The sequence below is a fragment of the Pichia membranifaciens genome (assembly GCF_001661235.1).
Source record: "Pichia membranifaciens NRRL Y-2026 unplaced genomic scaffold PICMEscaffold_1, whole genome shotgun sequence".
NCBI classification, from domain to species: Eukaryota; Fungi; Ascomycota; class Pichiomycetes; order Pichiales; family Pichiaceae; genus Pichia; species Pichia membranifaciens.
In genome coordinates this window covers 1,948,218-1,964,168 of record NW_017566982.1, presented here as the reverse complement: position 1 = coordinate 1,964,168, position 15,951 = coordinate 1,948,218, and the positions used below count along the sequence as shown (strand labels likewise).

Below are 15,951 nucleotides of genomic sequence, written 5' to 3'. Positions count from 1 at the left end.
GGGTTTTTAGTTAAGGAAGAGAAATGATGAACAGAGGGAGGCAGTTTGGTCCTCAAGGTCCTCAACAAGAGATGTTAGAATAGGATAGTGTGTGCACGTAGACGTAGACCTACCACAACAGATAAACAGAGGTTTAGGAGAAAGAGGCCGACGACTCGTACAGCATTGCCTTCAAGTCGGAAATTTCGGCATCCTTCTTCCTGCATTCATCTTTCAGCAACAGCACATACTCTGTCACCATGTCTAGAATCATCGACTTGTTCAACTTTTTGTTTGAGGATGGAGACGATGGCATTTGGAACTCGTCACCGGCTTCCGTGTGAATTGGAACCTTCTTGCCACTCTTGCTGTCGATTTCAAATGCAACACCATCGTCAGACATCCAAGGAACAAGTTTCTGTAGATTGGCGATTTTTGAGTTGATGTTGATCCGGTATTTCCTTTCGATCTTGTTGTGTGCTTTACGCTGGACCATGGTCATTGGCTTCTTGATTCGGCCTCCTGACTTCACCTCCTTTGGCTTCTTCGAACCGGAAGAGGACAAGGTGTTTTTCAGAGCAGAACCGGTTTCCTCGTGAAGTGTGGATAAGGACGACGAGGAGGCAGCAGCTGGAGCTTGGATCGATGCCGAGCCAGTGCAGGATGCAAAAGAAGATGGCGAGGATGCGCCATTTACCGCCTGAGATGGCAATGGGACGTCGTCTTCATCTTCATGCTTGATATTGATGTAGTGTGGATCGAATACAGATGGGTATGGTGGTATAGTAGATGCTGAGTCGATCTGGTAGTCCATGTTAGACATGTTGTAGTTGCTCTTTTCGGTTGAGTTAACGCTCGTCAGGAGCGGAGAAACACACGAGCTTGTTGGACTCGCTACTGTGCCTCTTCTTTGGATACTCCCATCATCGACGGACGGCTTTGATGGGAAAGAAGTCAGGTTCAGCATATCGACAGGCTCAAAAATTTGAGTGTTGTAAGAGCTAGCGGAAGAGACAGAAGAGCCCGAGCTTGTTGGAGCAGAAGCAGAAGCAGAAGTTTCAGGGCTGGCATTGGAATTCAAGCCCGAGTAGTGCGAGATGTTCGACACATGTTTGTCCAGTTCGTTTATTAGCTGGTGCTCAAAGTTCAGAGCATTGGTGTTCTCCTGGGAAATCATGTTCTCTCCGTCGACGTCGTCGCAATCAAACTCATTCCACGATGGGATTTGCATGTCTTGGTATTGGGTGTATGCTGCAGGAAACATCGAGTTGTGCATTGTGTTCTAAGCCTATCAGTTGCCGTGTGGTATAGTATAGGGTGTGGAGGGGAAGAAAGAGTGCCGGGGGCAGGGAGAAGCTGTTCTTAGCTGTCTGAGTTGTCGAGCTGGTATCTCTTTTATGGTTGCCACTCAAAAATTGTGCTATTTGTTATCCTGGGTTTTCAGAGACGTGGTCTATCTTATTTCTGGTGGAGAAAAAGATTGCTTTGCTATCTTCCAGACGACGAGAATCAGTAGGGTGGAGCAGAGCGGGGTTTGTTCGAGACTGGCAGAGAATCAAAAACAGATAATGCAAACGGAAAAGCTGTACAGGGGCGGGGGCAGGGGCAGGAGAGAAGAAAAGGAAGATGAGAAGCCAGAGAGAAAACACTATGGCACAGAGTGGATGAAGAGTACGCAGACGTAGAGCACTTTCGGAAGAACGAAAAGGGGGACACGCGGCGATTATAAAGAAACAAGAGATAACTGAATAATGGCAATCTGTTGGAGCTCGGGAGTATAAACCGCTGCATCAGACGCAAAAAATAACAGACCGACGGTCAATAATAAAATGATCAGTCCAGCTTTTCTGTCCTGCCTGTCCGGGGCCCACTGCTACTGCAATTAACCAAGATCGGGGTATATTTTGTGTGGGGCGTAGCGGACATAACTTTCACGTGGAACACCTGCCGGCGCTAGCGGCTGTTGCTGGTTTGCTCGGGAGGAGGATGCTAATTCTTGCGTGGGAGTCTGGCACCGCTGGCCGTCGCTTGGGTGTGCATGCCGGGCGGAGTAAAGGCTATTGTTGGCTCTGAGGCGTTAGTTGGCTGGGAATGGCGCGATGCAGGAAGACGCAGCAGCAAAAAACTGGAGAAATGCGAAAAAGGCGATACGACCAGGAAGGGGGAGCTAAGCTGACGGAGCCAGGCAGGCCGGCGAGGACGGGTGCGGGTGCGGCCGGCACTGGTAGGGCCGTGGAGGGTGCTAGCAGGGCAGGCACGGAAATCGAACGACAAATAAGGGCTTGCCCGGCGTCATTCTGCAGAAACTAGTACGCCCGTGGGTGGGGCGTGAGGGGAGGAAAAGGAAGGCGTGGGGGGCGAGGGGGCGAGGGGAGGTGGGTCGGCACGGGGTCGGGAGGCAGATGGACGGGAGTGTGCGGGAGGAGAAGGCGGGGAGCAGAGCAGGTGTATGGAGCCAGAGGATTCGGAAGATGATGAGGCGTATGTGGCGGTTCTTGTGCAGCAAAGCCAGCTGTGTCGCGGAGGCGGCGGAGACAGCGGCGACGGTGGCCTGAAATCCGGCGTAGATTCTGGGCTCGGGCCATCTCTGGACGAGATAGAGTTCCGAGATAGTGTGTGTTGTTGCTTCCCTGCGCTTGCTGCGCTTGCTGCGCTGACCCTCTCCGAAATCGGTGGAAGCCTGGGAAGTGAGAGCAGGCGGGAGTGCATGCGGCACACGGCTATCAGCAACGGTGGTTCTCGGTCGTGCGTCCCTAGTCCGGTACCAGCCGGGCGGCTGTAGACGGTCCTGCCAGGCGTCGGTCCGTGTGCGGGATGTAAAACAGCTGGAGTCCGCCGCGGTGGGTTTCGGGTTGGAAGCTTGGTACAGCCTAGGCCGGGGTCCTGTCGGGTCTTTCGAGCTTCGACACAGGCGGGCGTGCTCCGCACGCCCAGAAAACGAGCTTCCGGACACTGGACGGTGACAACGGTGACGACAGAGAAGTACAATGTCCATCGGGGCAAACTAAAAACAAAGGCGCCGGCAGGCCTGTGCTGGCTCGCTCCGCTCGGCGCGGCCTGTTCGCCGCCGGGAGCCCCGCTGGATTGTTGAGGGCCTCCACGGCTGCCACATGGAACCCAGCTTGCAGCGGAACAGGGGAGCCGGACGGCGAGCCTGCCTGTCCTTTTTTCGCAGCGCCATCTGGGTTTCTCCCGCCGCTTCCGGCTGCTGCTGCTTCCTGCTCCCACCCAGGGCTTCCGCAACCGGAATATTCTCGGGGACGTCTCGGGCGTCAACATGCGTTTCTCGTGCCACCACGGCGTTCGGGGGCTGGTGTCAGCAGCTACGCGGTTCCATCCAGCCAAACAGGGGGTGCGGTGCAGCATAGTTGGCCCGGCCCGGCTCGTCGGCGGCCTCTGCCTGGCGCCGAAGTCCTCAGTGCTACCGGTTTCTGTGCGCCAGTTCTAGCCCGCTCGCATGAAAGCGCCGGCAAGTTTCTGTCCTCTACGGGTGCGCGACGTTCCTCTCTACTCGGAACCGTGCACCATGGACGGGCCCCACCCGCAAAGAAAGCGGTTTGCATCCATTCATCAGCTCCCCCTCCTGCCTCCCTCCTTGCACCGTTCCCCTCCGAGCTGGAAGGCGGAACAGAATCCCCCGGTGGGCGGAGAAAGCACGCCGGTTAGATACAAACCGGCGGCGATCACTTGTAGTGCAGCAACGTCTTTGAGGGCCCGTCGCACATCCTTTATCCACCGCCCAGTGCTTCCCCTCCACGCCTTACCCATGCGCCTTGTTAACGTATGATAACCCGCATGCTCGGAAAAGGACAGCATTTTCTCGTACGCCGGCCGTACAGGCTCAGACGCAGTAGCACTGTCTGTTTCTGCTGCTCCACTCTACGATGCTTCCTCCGCCACCGCATGCAGTCTGCTACGCCTTACGCGGGAGGCCCCGCATCCAGCTCCACGCCCAAGGTTGCGCTGCCGGCTTGGCGCCCGTCTCGCCCTCGAAACACCAATCGGGTACGGGCTTCGCCCCGCGCCGCCGCTACTGCAGCCGCCGCCGCTTATCTTGCATAAAATCCAAGAAGGATCGTCGCCATACTAGCAAACATCGAGATCCAGATAAGGCACACACTAGTGTGATGTATGTAATAATAAATGGCCTGTTTTCGCTCATAGACAGTCTAGTCCATTATTAAGTGCATCATCTGCGCCTGCTGCTCCTGGAAAAAACCCCTACGGCGCCCTAACTCTTTTTAGCCGGAAGCGATGCGTGGTGGCACGAAATACTCTCAGGAACAGCCGGGCATTTCGTGGAAAGTTTTGGCCTGAAATGAATGAATGAATTGCATTACTGTTCAACGCAAGAACACGATGGTGAACTGATTGTAGATGCAAGTCAGCAAATAAGTGGTACCTCGGATGGCGAAGGGTGGAGATGTGCTCGTGCGTCTAAGGGGGGATCGCCTTGTGAATTCCAAATCTAGATATCGCTATTCAGAAACGACTACTCCATGTGGCCGATCCGACCCCTCTGCTCTGCTCCGACTGAACCAACCCAAAACGTAGATCCCCATAAGTTTTTCTCGGTGTCTAATTTAGCCTGTAACACGTTGGTTTATTGCCCGAGCCAAAACTAGCCCCAAATTACGTACGCTGAAACTGCTTTGGTAAACAAGCGAAAAACACGACTAGTCTGTCCGGCTAGTGCGAAAAAGAAGTTGATTACTGCATTCCTGTCTGTTTCAGCTTCTGAATAGCTGAGCAAAAAGAAGATAGCAGAAGAAACAAACTACATAGGGCTACATTTGGCGCTTAACGATTCACGATGAGCCTTCGTAGTGAGCGCGATTTGTGGTACTCTATTTGACTGTAGTTGCCTATGGTACTTCTTTAAGCTCTAAGGGTGCTAACACCTCAAGCTGTCCCTTGAGTTCCGTTAAGAGACATCCTAAAATGTTCTGGAGCCGCCTTTTGAAACAGTTACTGATTTCACATCCTTTACGTGGTGTATAAGATTTGATTTCATTGCCTGCAAAGGCTTTTACATCTGATAATGTTTCCGGCGAATTTCAGGTATTGTTATCTCGATACGCTCCACTATAGCGTCGCGTATCTTATTCTAATTCATCTTTATTTGTCTACCTTTCATCACCATCATTGAACATACTAACTAAACACTAGTAACATTTTTATTTAAAGAAAACTGTGGTAAGTAAACCTTTCGCTTCAGTGGAGCGATTATTGTTGCCCTTGGTCGATATTTCTTCTCTGTTCAGGCTGTTGGCCCTAATTCACACTGTTTACGTAACTTCGGTCTGTATCACGTGATTAATGCGTCGATCGACTGTCAAAAGCCATTTTTTGCTACTTAATGAGTCAAAATCTAAGATTTTTTTCCAGCGTTCCGAGAAAGCTAGCTGGAAAAAATAATCCTATATTAATTATAGGACGACCATCTCACCAACAGGTAACAATGAGTGGTGATTTGGATATTTCGCAAGGGTTCACACTCAGACAAACCGATTCTAGGAAAAAAGTTTTGGTCGTCTTTTTTAGAATCAGTTCAGAGTGAGTCTTTCGTTGCAAACTGGTGCATGTATAGACATCTAAGATTAAAATCTATTGGTGTTACATCTTCCGTTTTATCAGCTAGCAAATCAGTTTTCAAGTTTAGGAATTTCTCCAGCACATACTCACATTCGTCCCCTCTGAATACAGGCACAATGGATTCATTAACAGAAAACTTGAAAAAGTTGAACTTGGTTGTTCCTGCTCCAGTGGCTGACTCCTTTCCAGAAGCAAACACTGTTGATCTATGCAGAAACTACATCACTGAACAGCTTTCAGAACTAGCAGGTGTCGACAAGTCAATCATCTTCCCTGCTCTCGAATGGTGTCAAGTTCTTGAAAAGGGTGACTTACTTTTGCCATTGCCAAGACTCAGATTGAAGGGCAACTTGGACGAAATGGCAAAGGATTTAGCTGCCAAGTTTCCATTAGGCGGCTACATCGATCGTGTTGTCCCACAAGGTAAGTTTCTTCAATTTTACTTCAACACACAATTTCTTTTGAAGTACGTGACGAAGGATGTTTTGACCAGAACATTAGATTTCGGTTCAGCTCCATTGGGTAACGGTAAGTCTGTCATTGTTGAGTTCTCCTCACCTAACATTGCCAAGCCGTTTCATGCTGGTCATTTGAGATCTACTATCATTGGTGGTTTCTTGTCAAATTTATATGAGAGATTAGGATGGAAGGTCATTAGAATGAACTATCTCGGTGACTGGGGTAAGCAATTTGGTGTTCTTGCTGTTGGTTTCAGAAAATACGGTTCTGAGGCTGAATTGGAAGTCAACCCAATTCAACACTTGTTCGACGTCTACGTCAAGATCAACAACGACATCAAAGCCGAGCAAGAGGCAGCAGAAGCCAAGGGTGAAACTTTAGACCCAAACAACTGTATCGATGGTGAGGCCAGAAGTTTCTTCAAGAAAATGGAGGATGGCGACAAGGAATCTGTTGCTCTATGGAAAAAGTTTAGGAATTTATCCATCGAAAAGTATATCGACACATACGCAAGATTGAACATCAAGTATGACGTTTATTCTGGTGAATCTCAAGTTTCTGACGAGGTTATGAAAAATGTTTCCAAAACTCTTCAGGAAAAAAATATGATCACCGAAGACAGGGGTGCTCTTTTGATTGATTTCAAGCAACTTGGCCAAAAGAAACTTGGTAAGGTTCTTGTGCAAAAGAGTGATGGTACTTCTTTATACATCACTAGAGATTTGGGTGCAGCCATCGAAAGACACGAAAAGTACAACTTCGATAAGATGATCTACGTTATTGCTTCCCAGCAAGATCTCCACACCAAACAATTCTTCACTGCTTTGGACATGATGGGCAACAAATGGTCAAAAGATTTGGTACATGTCAACTTTGGTATGGTTCTGGGAATGTCTACCAGAAAAGGTACTGTGGTTTTCCTTGATGATATTCTTGAGGCTGTTAAAGCTAAGATGCTTGAAATCATGAAGCAAAACTCTGAAAAGTTTGCACAAGTCGACGACCCAGAAAAAGTTGCTGATCTGGTTGGTATCTCTGCTGTCATGATCCAAGATATGCAAGCTAAGAGAATCAACAACTACGAGTTTGGTTGGGACAGAATGTTGTCATCCGAGGGTGACACGGGTCCATACTTGCAATACGCACATTCAAGATTGAGATCTATCCAAAGATCTGCCGCTGTTCCAGACGAAGACTTGCTCAACGCAAACATGTCGATTGAAAATGTATGTGGTTCATTGGAAAAGTTGAAGGCTTTGAACTTATCTGAAGAAGAGTTCACAAAGAAGTACAAGTTGCTCGAATCGCAAATAGAGAAAACTCAGGCGTTAGCTAGAGTCATGGCCTCATACCCAGATACCTTGCGTTATGCTTCAAAGAACTACGAACCAAGTACTGTTGTTACTTACCTGTTCAAGCTTACGCATCAATTCTCTTCTACTTACAAGGTCTTGCGTGTGATAGGGGAAGACAGAGAAGTCATGATTGCCAGATTGGCCTTGTTCTCTGCCGTCAGACAGATTCTTCACAACGGTATGATCTTATTGGGCATAACTCCTGTTGAAAGAATGTAATTTAAAATCTTTGTATCTTTTCGATTTTCTCGTGCATGTATAAAGAAACAAATGGAAAAATCATAAATGTTCAGTCTAGTCATGACAGCCTCGGGGTGAACGATTACAAATAATATTTTTTCCTAATGACTAAGCGGCCGTTTCCCCAGCAAAATCCGGTCAAAACGTTCCACTCGCGGTGAATTGTAAGAATTAGGCATTTTTCACTATTTTCCCCGGGCTGTTATATCACGAGCTATTCGTCGGTGCTGGCTCTGTTCTTTCTTCTTTACTCCTTTCCTTCTTGCTTCCAAAAAGTTAGGTCAAGCAGATCCATTAGAAATGTCGTCAGCAGAAGAAGTTAAATTTACGTCTATTCCTGACGCCCTTGAGGCGTTCAAAAATGGAGAGTTTTTGATTGTCATGGACGATGAGGATCGTGAAAACGAAGGTGATTTGATCATCGCCGCCGAAAAGGTAGATACAGCCAAAATGGCATTCTTGGTCAAGCACAGTTCTGGTTACGTTTGTGTTCCACTATCAACCGAGCGTGCAGATGAGCTAGAGCTACCCCTAATGATCCCAGAAGAGTCAATGACCGACAGGCACGGCACAGCCTACACTGTGACCGTCGATTACGAAGATGGTACCACCACAGGTATCAGTGCACACGACAGGGCACTTACTACAAGAAAGTTGGCAGAAAAAAGTACAAAATCCACTGATCTACTAAGACCAGGACATATATGCCCTTTGAGAGCAAAGCCAAAGCTATTGAGAGAAAGAACTGGTCACACAGAGGCTGCTGTTCATCTCTGCGTTCTCACGCAACAACAGCCCGCCGCAGCGATTTGTGAGTTGGTCAGAGAAGAAGACGGCCTGATGATGCGTTTATCGGACTGCTGGAAGTTTTCCAAGAAATTTGATGTGAAAATCATCACGATCAAGCACTTAATTGAGTTCTTGGATGCTAATAACCTGTAGTGGTGGGTATTCTTGCCACAGCGCAGAATTGATTATAGTAGTATACTTATATACATGATAGGAATCTAGAAGACGATATTTAGGATAGTAGATACAAAGGCATATACAAACCTTTAATGCATTGAACCACGCGGGAATCTCAATCATCTCTTTATCAGTAACTGGGGATGAAATTCTTTAATGAGGAAGGGGGCGGGTGAGTGAGGAAAAAGTAAGGATTTCGGAACATGATGACTGCATAACCCGGTTGTTTGAGCAGCACATGACAGGTGTAGTTTGTCAAAAAATCAGCCTATCACGAAGTAAGCAACAATGAACCGTTTATTTGGTACCAAAAGTAAAGTCCCAAAAGCCACCCTGGACGATGCTATGGGAAACATCGATAACAGGGTATCTTCCTTAGATGTTAAGATAACGAAAGTGAACTCAGAGCTTGCTACATACCAGCAAAAGCTTTCCAAAATGAGGGAAGGACCCGGCAAGTCGGCAATAAAGCAGCGTGCAATTAAACTTCTACGCCAGAGAAAACAGTTAGAAACTCAAAGGGACCAGCTGATGTCACAAAGCTGGAACATTTCACAGGCTCAAATGACGACTGAGAATCTAAAAAATACCATGATTACAGTTGATGCAATGCGCCAGACGAACAAAGAACTGCGTAAAACGTATGGAAAAATCAATATAGATAAGCTAGAAGATATGCAGGACGAAATGCTGGATCTTATTGATCAGTCCAATGAACTGCAAGCTTCTTTGGGACGTTCATATGATGTTCCTGATGATATATCTGAAAGCGAGCTAGATGCAGAACTCGAAGCCTTGGGCGATGAATTGGACATAAATGAAGAAATGGGTGGCGAACAGTTGCCCAGTTACTTGACTGACAATGGTGACTCCGAGTATAAATTGCCATCGTTTGTCGAGGATGAAGCTCCGAAGAGTGAGGAGCCAGAATCTAAGATGCCGGCACAGTTAAGCAATGCAGGCTGAAATTAACAGATCTTTATAAAAAGGGGCTTATTTATCTAGGCGTGTATGTGTATGTATAGTAATCAGGCTTGACTGCATATGTCAATTCTCTTCAGGATCTTTTTTTCTCCTGAGAGCCATTAAATAGTTTCCAATATTCGGTGTTGGAGTGTAAAACCATCCAACAGCAGGAAGATAAGCACAGCCCTTAGAGTCAATTACCTCAAAGTCCTTAATTGTAGTCATGAAGTCTTCAATTTCTGCCTCCTTGATGTATTTGGAATAAGTGTGAGTTCCCAATGGAACAATCTTTAATATATGTTCGCCCATGAAAATAGTTGTGAACCAAGAAACAAAATCCCGATTGATAGTGGAAAGGAAAAGGTATCCTCCTGGCTTTACGTGAGAGAGAGCTTCCTTCAAGACAACGGACGGGTATTCAACATGCTCAAGCATCTCCATACACGTCACAACATCGAAAGTTTCTGAGTTGGGCACATCATCAAGAGAAGTCACTTGATATTCAAGTTTGCTTTCCAAAATGGGATCAAGCTTGGCATGTTCCCTTGCTACTGAAATTACTTCCGGTGTCATATCAATTCCCTTTACACTTCTCACATTGGGAAGACGAGCAAGTGATTCGGATAAAAGACCTCCGCCGCAACCTATATCTAGGCAATTCAGTTTCATGTCCTTGTAAATTCTCCAAGTAGCATTATTCAATTCGTTGTCAATTTGATTGGACACCTCGTTCGGTAGTAAGTTCTTATAATTCCATCCTGGAATAAAGATCTTCTCTTCTTCACTCTTAGCGTTCTTATTAACTAAAATGTGAGATCTGATGTTGTCACCTATGAAGTCCATACGTAAAACATTCATCTTGTGAAGTATCCTTTGTGGCCCATAGCTATCCCACCATGTTGATGCAAGCTGTTGAAAATGTTCCTGTTCTGATTTTGTGATAGATGTCAAATTTACCTTGGCTCCAGCAGCATCTCTTGCCTTCAAATTGGAAAGTAGACAAGTTGTGCTAAACCGTCTAGACATGTGATATCGTTTAACTCACTAAATTGCAAACAAAAAGAAGTACTGGATATTCGCTTGAAAGTGTATGCTTAGTGACATGGTTAAAAAGAAGCCTGGTTCACTGCCCTAAAAGATCACTATCATGCCCAGCAAAGAAATAGACTCAAATGGGGTGCGCGTAGAGTTATGCCGTTTTAAAAACAGCGACGTGCAATAGGATTCAATTCGCCTGTTTCCGGGCGGGTCTCTTTCATCACACATCATCTTCTTTGCTCAAGAAAGATTTACCTTAGGCTTATTCTTGAGGTTCAAAGGACGAAATACAAACAGTAATATTGGACATGAGTGAGAGTGAAAGCTCGGAAAGTGAGCCAGAGTTTGAGAGTATCATAGCAACAAGAGCACGTCGGTCCAATGCAGGTTCACGACTTCGACAACTTTTGGATTTAGAAGAGACAAACAATGGGCCTGTTTCTATCAATGACGACGATGAAAACGTGAACCTACTTTTTATGGAAGACGAAGATGACGGAGAATTTCAGGATTCCGAAGATGAGGAGCAAAAGGATGGCGATGAAGACGAAGATGAAGACGAAGAAGAAGAGGTTGATGTCGAAGCAGAACTGAATAAAACGCCAAGAGAGAAGAAAAAGACTACTAATGATTCCGGTAATACAAGCGAAGAAGAGAAGGACTTGCCTAATGTTGATGCAGATGAGATGCTGTCAGACTCGGACATCAGTGCCTCTGATGATGATGAGTCTGAAGGAGAGAAAGAATTACAAAAACAAGAACAGTTGAATAGACGTCGAAAAAGAAAGGCAAGTTTGCCTGCTGTTCTTCAGAAAAAGAAACCTAAAGTCGCTTCCTCAAAAGATTCTACCAAAGCAGCTTCCAAGCTTGCAACAAAATCTCACAGATCGAATATTTTCGATTCTGTGCCAATAGCACCTTATGAAAGACGACATTCTGCACGTAGAACGACATTACAAAATAGTATGGCTACTCATGAAAAAATGGAAAAAGAATATGAAAAAAGGCAGACGCAAGCACCTGTTGTTAGCAAAGAGTACGTGGAAAAAACCTTGGAGGAACGACTCGAGGAAGCTAAAATCACAGAGAAAGAGAACACTTTGTCCTTAACAAGGTTTTATGAACAGGAGATACAGAAGAAAAAGAAGCAAAGAGATTTGGCCAATTCCAGGAAGTTCAAAATGAGAAACTTCATACGATTTTGGAGTACTGGTATTTTTATAACACCTTTGGATGAAGTGCGACTGATCGAGGAAGAAGAACGAAGGCTAAAGGAAGAAGAGGAAAATAAAAATAGAAGGAAGCTACAGTATTTGAAACGAAAGCAGGCACGATTGGCCAAAACCGGGAGCTCTTCGCCAATCAAAACAAACACAAAGGAACAATCAGAAATTGATTTAATGGCCAACAAGATCAAAGATGACGAGGATAAAAAGGTGACTTCCGCAATTGAACTCAAGCAAGAAACAGAGGTTAATCCAGTAAAAAAAGAAGAGATTACGACAGCAGAATCAGTAGATGAGAATACTCCAACTAATGCAGTGCAATTTAGCGAGGTTTCGATTCCTTTGACTGATGAACAAAAGATTAGTAATGATGCCGAGAGCAATCCAGTTGACACTACAGAGAAAAAATTCAAAGAGGTAGAATTAGAAACAACCGATATACCGCTAAAAGAATTATCCTTGGGGGGCTCTTTCGATGAGAGCATGAAGGAAACTAGCACTCTAGAAGGCGTTAAAAGAGAGGGAAATGGCAAAACTGACAATGAGGATGAGAATACCCAAGAGGATAATGTCAATGAAAGTGAGGTGATATGCGATACTCCAAAGCTCCAATTTGAGGGTCCAGCACAGCATGTCGCTCGTAACTATGTAATATTTGAGGAGTTTGACCACGATGTTACTTCGGATGGGGTCAAAAGGTACTTATTTGGACAGCAGGCTGCCATCAAAGGTACGCATCATGATCCTCAGTACGAAACCCTATGCGTTATCAAACAAGACGAATCTTCCAACATTGATTTGCATAAGATTCAAGCTATGCGGGAAGAGTCATTCAAATCCTTGATTCAGCTTCCTAAATTTGGCGAGAAGATTACGGCTATTGACGATGGTAATGGACAACTTGAGGAAGACGAAAATGAAGTTGTTCAAATTCATACACCTGCCCCGGTGGGGATCCATTTGCCCAATGGTCAAAAGAAAATCTGTCCTACGAGTGGTTTACCTGCGATGTATTACGATCCAACCAATGGCGTGCCTTACGCTACAGTCGACGCATTTCGTGTTTTGAAGAGCATTGTAGAGGGTGACTATGAATGGCTCCAGTTAGATCACGGTGGAATAAATTCACGTTTCAAAGGTGGAATTGGCTGTTATATAAGTAAGAAGAACCAGCGTCATGCAGCAGGTGTTCCTGAAGGTTTCTCTTGAGTTAGATAGATATATCACTTAGTTGTTAACAATTTGTATGTCTTTCGGTTTGTACTATAAATCTATAATTACGCACTAAAATGCAGAATGCATAAAGCTAGTATAATCTTTATTTAGCAATCCATCTGAATAACCTAATCTGTGTTATGTTTCATTCCAACTTCATGGGTTGCTATCAAGTCCGGCTGGAATTTTAAAAATACTTCTTTAACGGCTAAAGGTAAAAATTGTTTCCTCACTGCTGTTTTACATGGTAGCTTAGAAGTGCGGACTTCAAAGTTGAAATCGCTCTCGTCGTAGTCATGTTCAAACTCTGGCAAAACAATAGTCACCTCCTCTTCTTCTTGTTCACTGTTGATTACGATCACAACAAATTCAACTTTCAGTTCAAAGAGGCACTTCACTTTCCCTTTTCTTTGCGTAACATCGCAATCTCCCGAGACTGAATTGATGGATTTAACAGAGATTTTGTACTCGCCGGATGGGACAGACACCTTGTAGAGGTTTTCATCGAAATACTCTTTGGCCCATGGCACGCAGTTTTTTTCAACCCAGTGCCTTCGATATTACATTTCGATTGTACATCAAGATCCTGGTTAGTAATTGTGAACTGGGAAAGAAAGAACGATTTATGGAAAAAAGATAAGGGATGAAAAGAGTACTTACCAGTTATTAGGATTATGTACAGTTGCCATTTTTGGATAAAAAGAACTTGTAGAAAGTACGGTATACAGAGACTTATTTATGGCGTCTGAGACAAATAGGCGAATGCGTAATCACGGAGAAGAGGTACTGGAGAAACATTTATAGCTTAGCAAAGAGGACGCGAGCATGGCTTTTCCAAGTTGATCTAGAAAAATCCACCACTTACTTTCTTCAGCTGCTGGAGTGAGGATAGCAGAGAGCGTTGGACAAGGAGAAGTTGACAAACAGTATGAAAGTGTTAGCAAAATCTGCAAGGGCCTCCGGACTCTCCAATGCTGTAAGGTTGAATGAGCAGACATTCTCCGTATCCAGCCAGAAAAGGACGAAAGGTGATTGTTGATCTTGTAAATGGAGGGTGAATAAGGGTCTTTGGTCCCCGACAGTTCTCTCTGCCACTTTTGAAGCAAGCTTTCGGTGGATCAATTTCATCTTGGGCATTGAAATCTGGGAGTGCGATAGAATCATAGTAAATGGGAACCTTGTAGCTCCGACCCTCTTTAGGTAGGCCAATACGGATGTCTGAATATAGTTGAGCTTATTTGAGCCACAGAGTTTTAAGTGTTTAGGTAAATCATAAAACATGAGCCACATGGACACACCAACCAAGGGGTCAGATATACCAGACGTCTTGACGTTTATTATAGTCTTGCTGGGGGACAATCGGGGGAAAACGTAGTGCTCAATATCCCGTTTCAAGTTCTGGTACCTCCGCTTCTCGTGATCTGGAATCTGCGAAGATATTATACGGTTTAAAATGTCATACCACTTCATCGGAAGTGCAAATACCAGATGGCTCTGGGCTCTTTGATATGGATTGAGTATATCCCGGACCTCATTCCTGAAGCCTATGTTTTTGCCAAAGAGGTCTGTATTAGAAGCAGGCTGTGGGCACTTGGCGATGGGTGAAGAATTGACAAAAGTGTCGGATTCCATGTTGTTATATACTCTGAACAGTGTTTTATAAATTTACTCCGAGGTGTTTAAATAAGGAAGATGGTGCTGGCAGAAGATAAATGAACAGAATGGACTTAACAGAGGCAGCACTTCCAACGATGACGGCTCAGCGAAATGTGTGTGACAGAAAATGCGTCGAGTCGAATCAGTCCTTGTTTGTGGTGAGGAAATTAATCAAGTCCGCTATGACCTGGTGGCGAACACCAGGGATATCTGCTGTAAGCTGGTGTCTACCATCCGGATAGGTGCTGATCTTCTTGTTTTCCATTCCGTCGATTGAATTTAGCGCTGAGATAAATGCCTTGCTTCCATTCACATCGGTGATGTTGTCGTTCTCTCCGTGACAGATAAAAACCGGGACTCTCGAGTCCATGCCGGAGTAAACCTGTTCGGTGAGCAAGTTTCTTCCCCGCAAGATGAAATCTCTGGTTTCGACAAAGGCACCGTTCAACGCCTTGGTGTCTCCGAGTGACCGCATGAACTTCTGGTACTCCTCGTCTCCGGTGATATACTCCAAATTGAGCGGGCTGTTGACTCTCAGCTTCTTGCCGAAGTCGAAGACACAGATCGTTCTGACGATATACTCGATGAGCTTCCCGGGGTAGGAGTTTTTGTGCAACACAATCAAGGGAGAGAGGGCCGACAGAGACTTGATTTTGTCTCTGTATAGGCCGTGGCACGCATAGTTCAAGATTAGGCCCCCTCCCATCGAGGCTCCCATCAGGTGCAACTTGGCAGGCAGCTTCTCGTCGCTCAGCTCCTTGAGGTTGTACTCGATCATGTCGTCGAGCGCCTTGTACGCATAGTAGTCGTCACTGACACCTTTGGAGTTGTCCACCAATCTGCTTTCTCCTTCTCCACGTTGATAGAAAAAGAAGAAGTCGAACCCAGCTTTGGCGACGCTTTCAGCCAACTCGTTGTACAGCTGGTGGTGGTCCCTGTATCCGTGGACGAAAAGCACACGGCCTTTCCAGTTATCCTTCGCAGCAGGCCATTTGTAGCTGCGGAAGACGCAGTCGTCGATGGGGATATCCTTCTCCACTGGAGGGATTTCTTTGCAAACATGTGGTGGTGGGACTGCGGCTGGCTGGCTGGACATGGCTGCTGCGTGGCCGCCAGACGGTGAGTCCGGTGCCACGGATAAAGTCCGTCTGGAGGCCCAGGGAACGGGAACTGTTTTCATCTGCTTTAAATCCGGGCACTTGCGGTGCGACAGGATTCTCTGTTGCCTGCCAAGGAGACCTTAAACGATGCGAGGC

General features: G+C 45.8%; 9 protein-coding genes across 9 annotated transcripts; 3 read left to right on the top strand and 6 right to left on the bottom strand.

Annotated features, from left to right (window-relative positions):
• Positions 1-133: 133 nt before the first annotated feature.
• PICMEDRAFT_70802 (hypothetical protein) lies at positions 134-1,255 on the bottom strand (the record flags this gene model as incomplete). The annotated part of the gene is made up of 1 exon (XM_019163744.1): positions 134-1,255. The coding sequence occupies one exon, from the start codon at positions 1,253-1,255 to the stop codon at positions 134-136; it is 1,122 nt and encodes a 373-aa protein (XP_019020359.1).
• A 627-nt stretch (positions 1,256-1,882) lies between these two features.
• On the bottom strand, positions 1,883-3,292 carry PICMEDRAFT_14714 (hypothetical protein). Its single transcript, XM_019160494.1, has one exon. It carries the CDS (start codon positions 2,972-2,974, stop codon positions 2,222-2,224), a length of 753 nt encoding a protein of 250 aa, XP_019020358.1. The 5' UTR covers positions 2,975-3,292; the 3' UTR covers positions 1,883-2,221.
• A 2,167-nt stretch (positions 3,293-5,459) lies between these two features.
• Positions 5,460-7,754, top strand: PICMEDRAFT_14712 (hypothetical protein). The gene has a single exon (XM_019160493.1). It carries the CDS (start codon positions 5,691-5,693, stop codon positions 7,605-7,607), a length of 1,917 nt encoding a protein of 638 aa, XP_019020357.1. The 5' UTR covers positions 5,460-5,690; the 3' UTR covers positions 7,608-7,754.
• A 174-nt stretch (positions 7,755-7,928) lies between these two features.
• Positions 7,929-9,560, top strand: PICMEDRAFT_57312 (hypothetical protein; the record flags this gene model as incomplete). Its single annotated transcript, XM_019163230.1, has 3 exons — positions 7,929-8,545; positions 8,571-8,572; positions 8,878-9,560. 3 exons carry the CDS (start codon positions 7,929-7,931, stop codon positions 9,558-9,560), a joined length of 1,302 nt encoding a protein of 433 aa, XP_019020356.1.
• Positions 9,561-9,641: 81 nt separating this feature from the next.
• Positions 9,642-10,586, bottom strand: PICMEDRAFT_66491 (hypothetical protein; the record flags this gene model as incomplete). The annotated part of the gene is made up of 2 exons (XM_019163491.1): positions 9,642-10,484; positions 10,518-10,586. 2 exons carry the CDS (start codon positions 10,584-10,586, stop codon positions 9,642-9,644), a joined length of 912 nt encoding a protein of 303 aa, XP_019020355.1.
• Positions 10,587-10,857: 271 nt separating this feature from the next.
• PICMEDRAFT_14708 (hypothetical protein) lies at positions 10,858-13,106 on the top strand. Its single transcript, XM_019160492.1, has one exon. It carries the CDS (start codon positions 10,907-10,909, stop codon positions 13,031-13,033), a length of 2,127 nt encoding a protein of 708 aa, XP_019020354.1. The 5' UTR covers positions 10,858-10,906; the 3' UTR covers positions 13,034-13,106.
• Positions 12,694-13,774, bottom strand: PICMEDRAFT_14706 (hypothetical protein). The gene is made up of 2 exons (XM_019160491.1): positions 13,700-13,774; positions 12,694-13,591 (listed from the first exon to the last, which is right to left on the bottom strand). Exons 1-2 carry the CDS (start codon positions 13,726-13,728, stop codon positions 13,168-13,170), a joined length of 453 nt encoding a protein of 150 aa, XP_019020353.1. The 5' UTR covers positions 13,729-13,774; the 3' UTR covers positions 12,694-13,167.
• PICMEDRAFT_97780 (hypothetical protein) lies at positions 13,472-14,754 on the bottom strand. The gene has a single exon (XM_019165133.1). The coding sequence runs from the start codon at positions 14,669-14,671 to the stop codon at positions 13,910-13,912; it is 762 nt and encodes a 253-aa protein (XP_019020352.1). The 5' UTR covers positions 14,672-14,754; the 3' UTR covers positions 13,472-13,909.
• Positions 14,755-14,837: 83 nt separating this feature from the next.
• PICMEDRAFT_70795 (hypothetical protein) lies at positions 14,838-15,791 on the bottom strand (the record flags this gene model as incomplete). The annotated part of the gene is made up of 1 exon (XM_019163743.1): positions 14,838-15,791. One exon carries the CDS (start codon positions 15,789-15,791, stop codon positions 14,838-14,840), a length of 954 nt encoding a protein of 317 aa, XP_019020351.1.
• Positions 15,792-15,951: the final 160 nt, after the last annotated feature.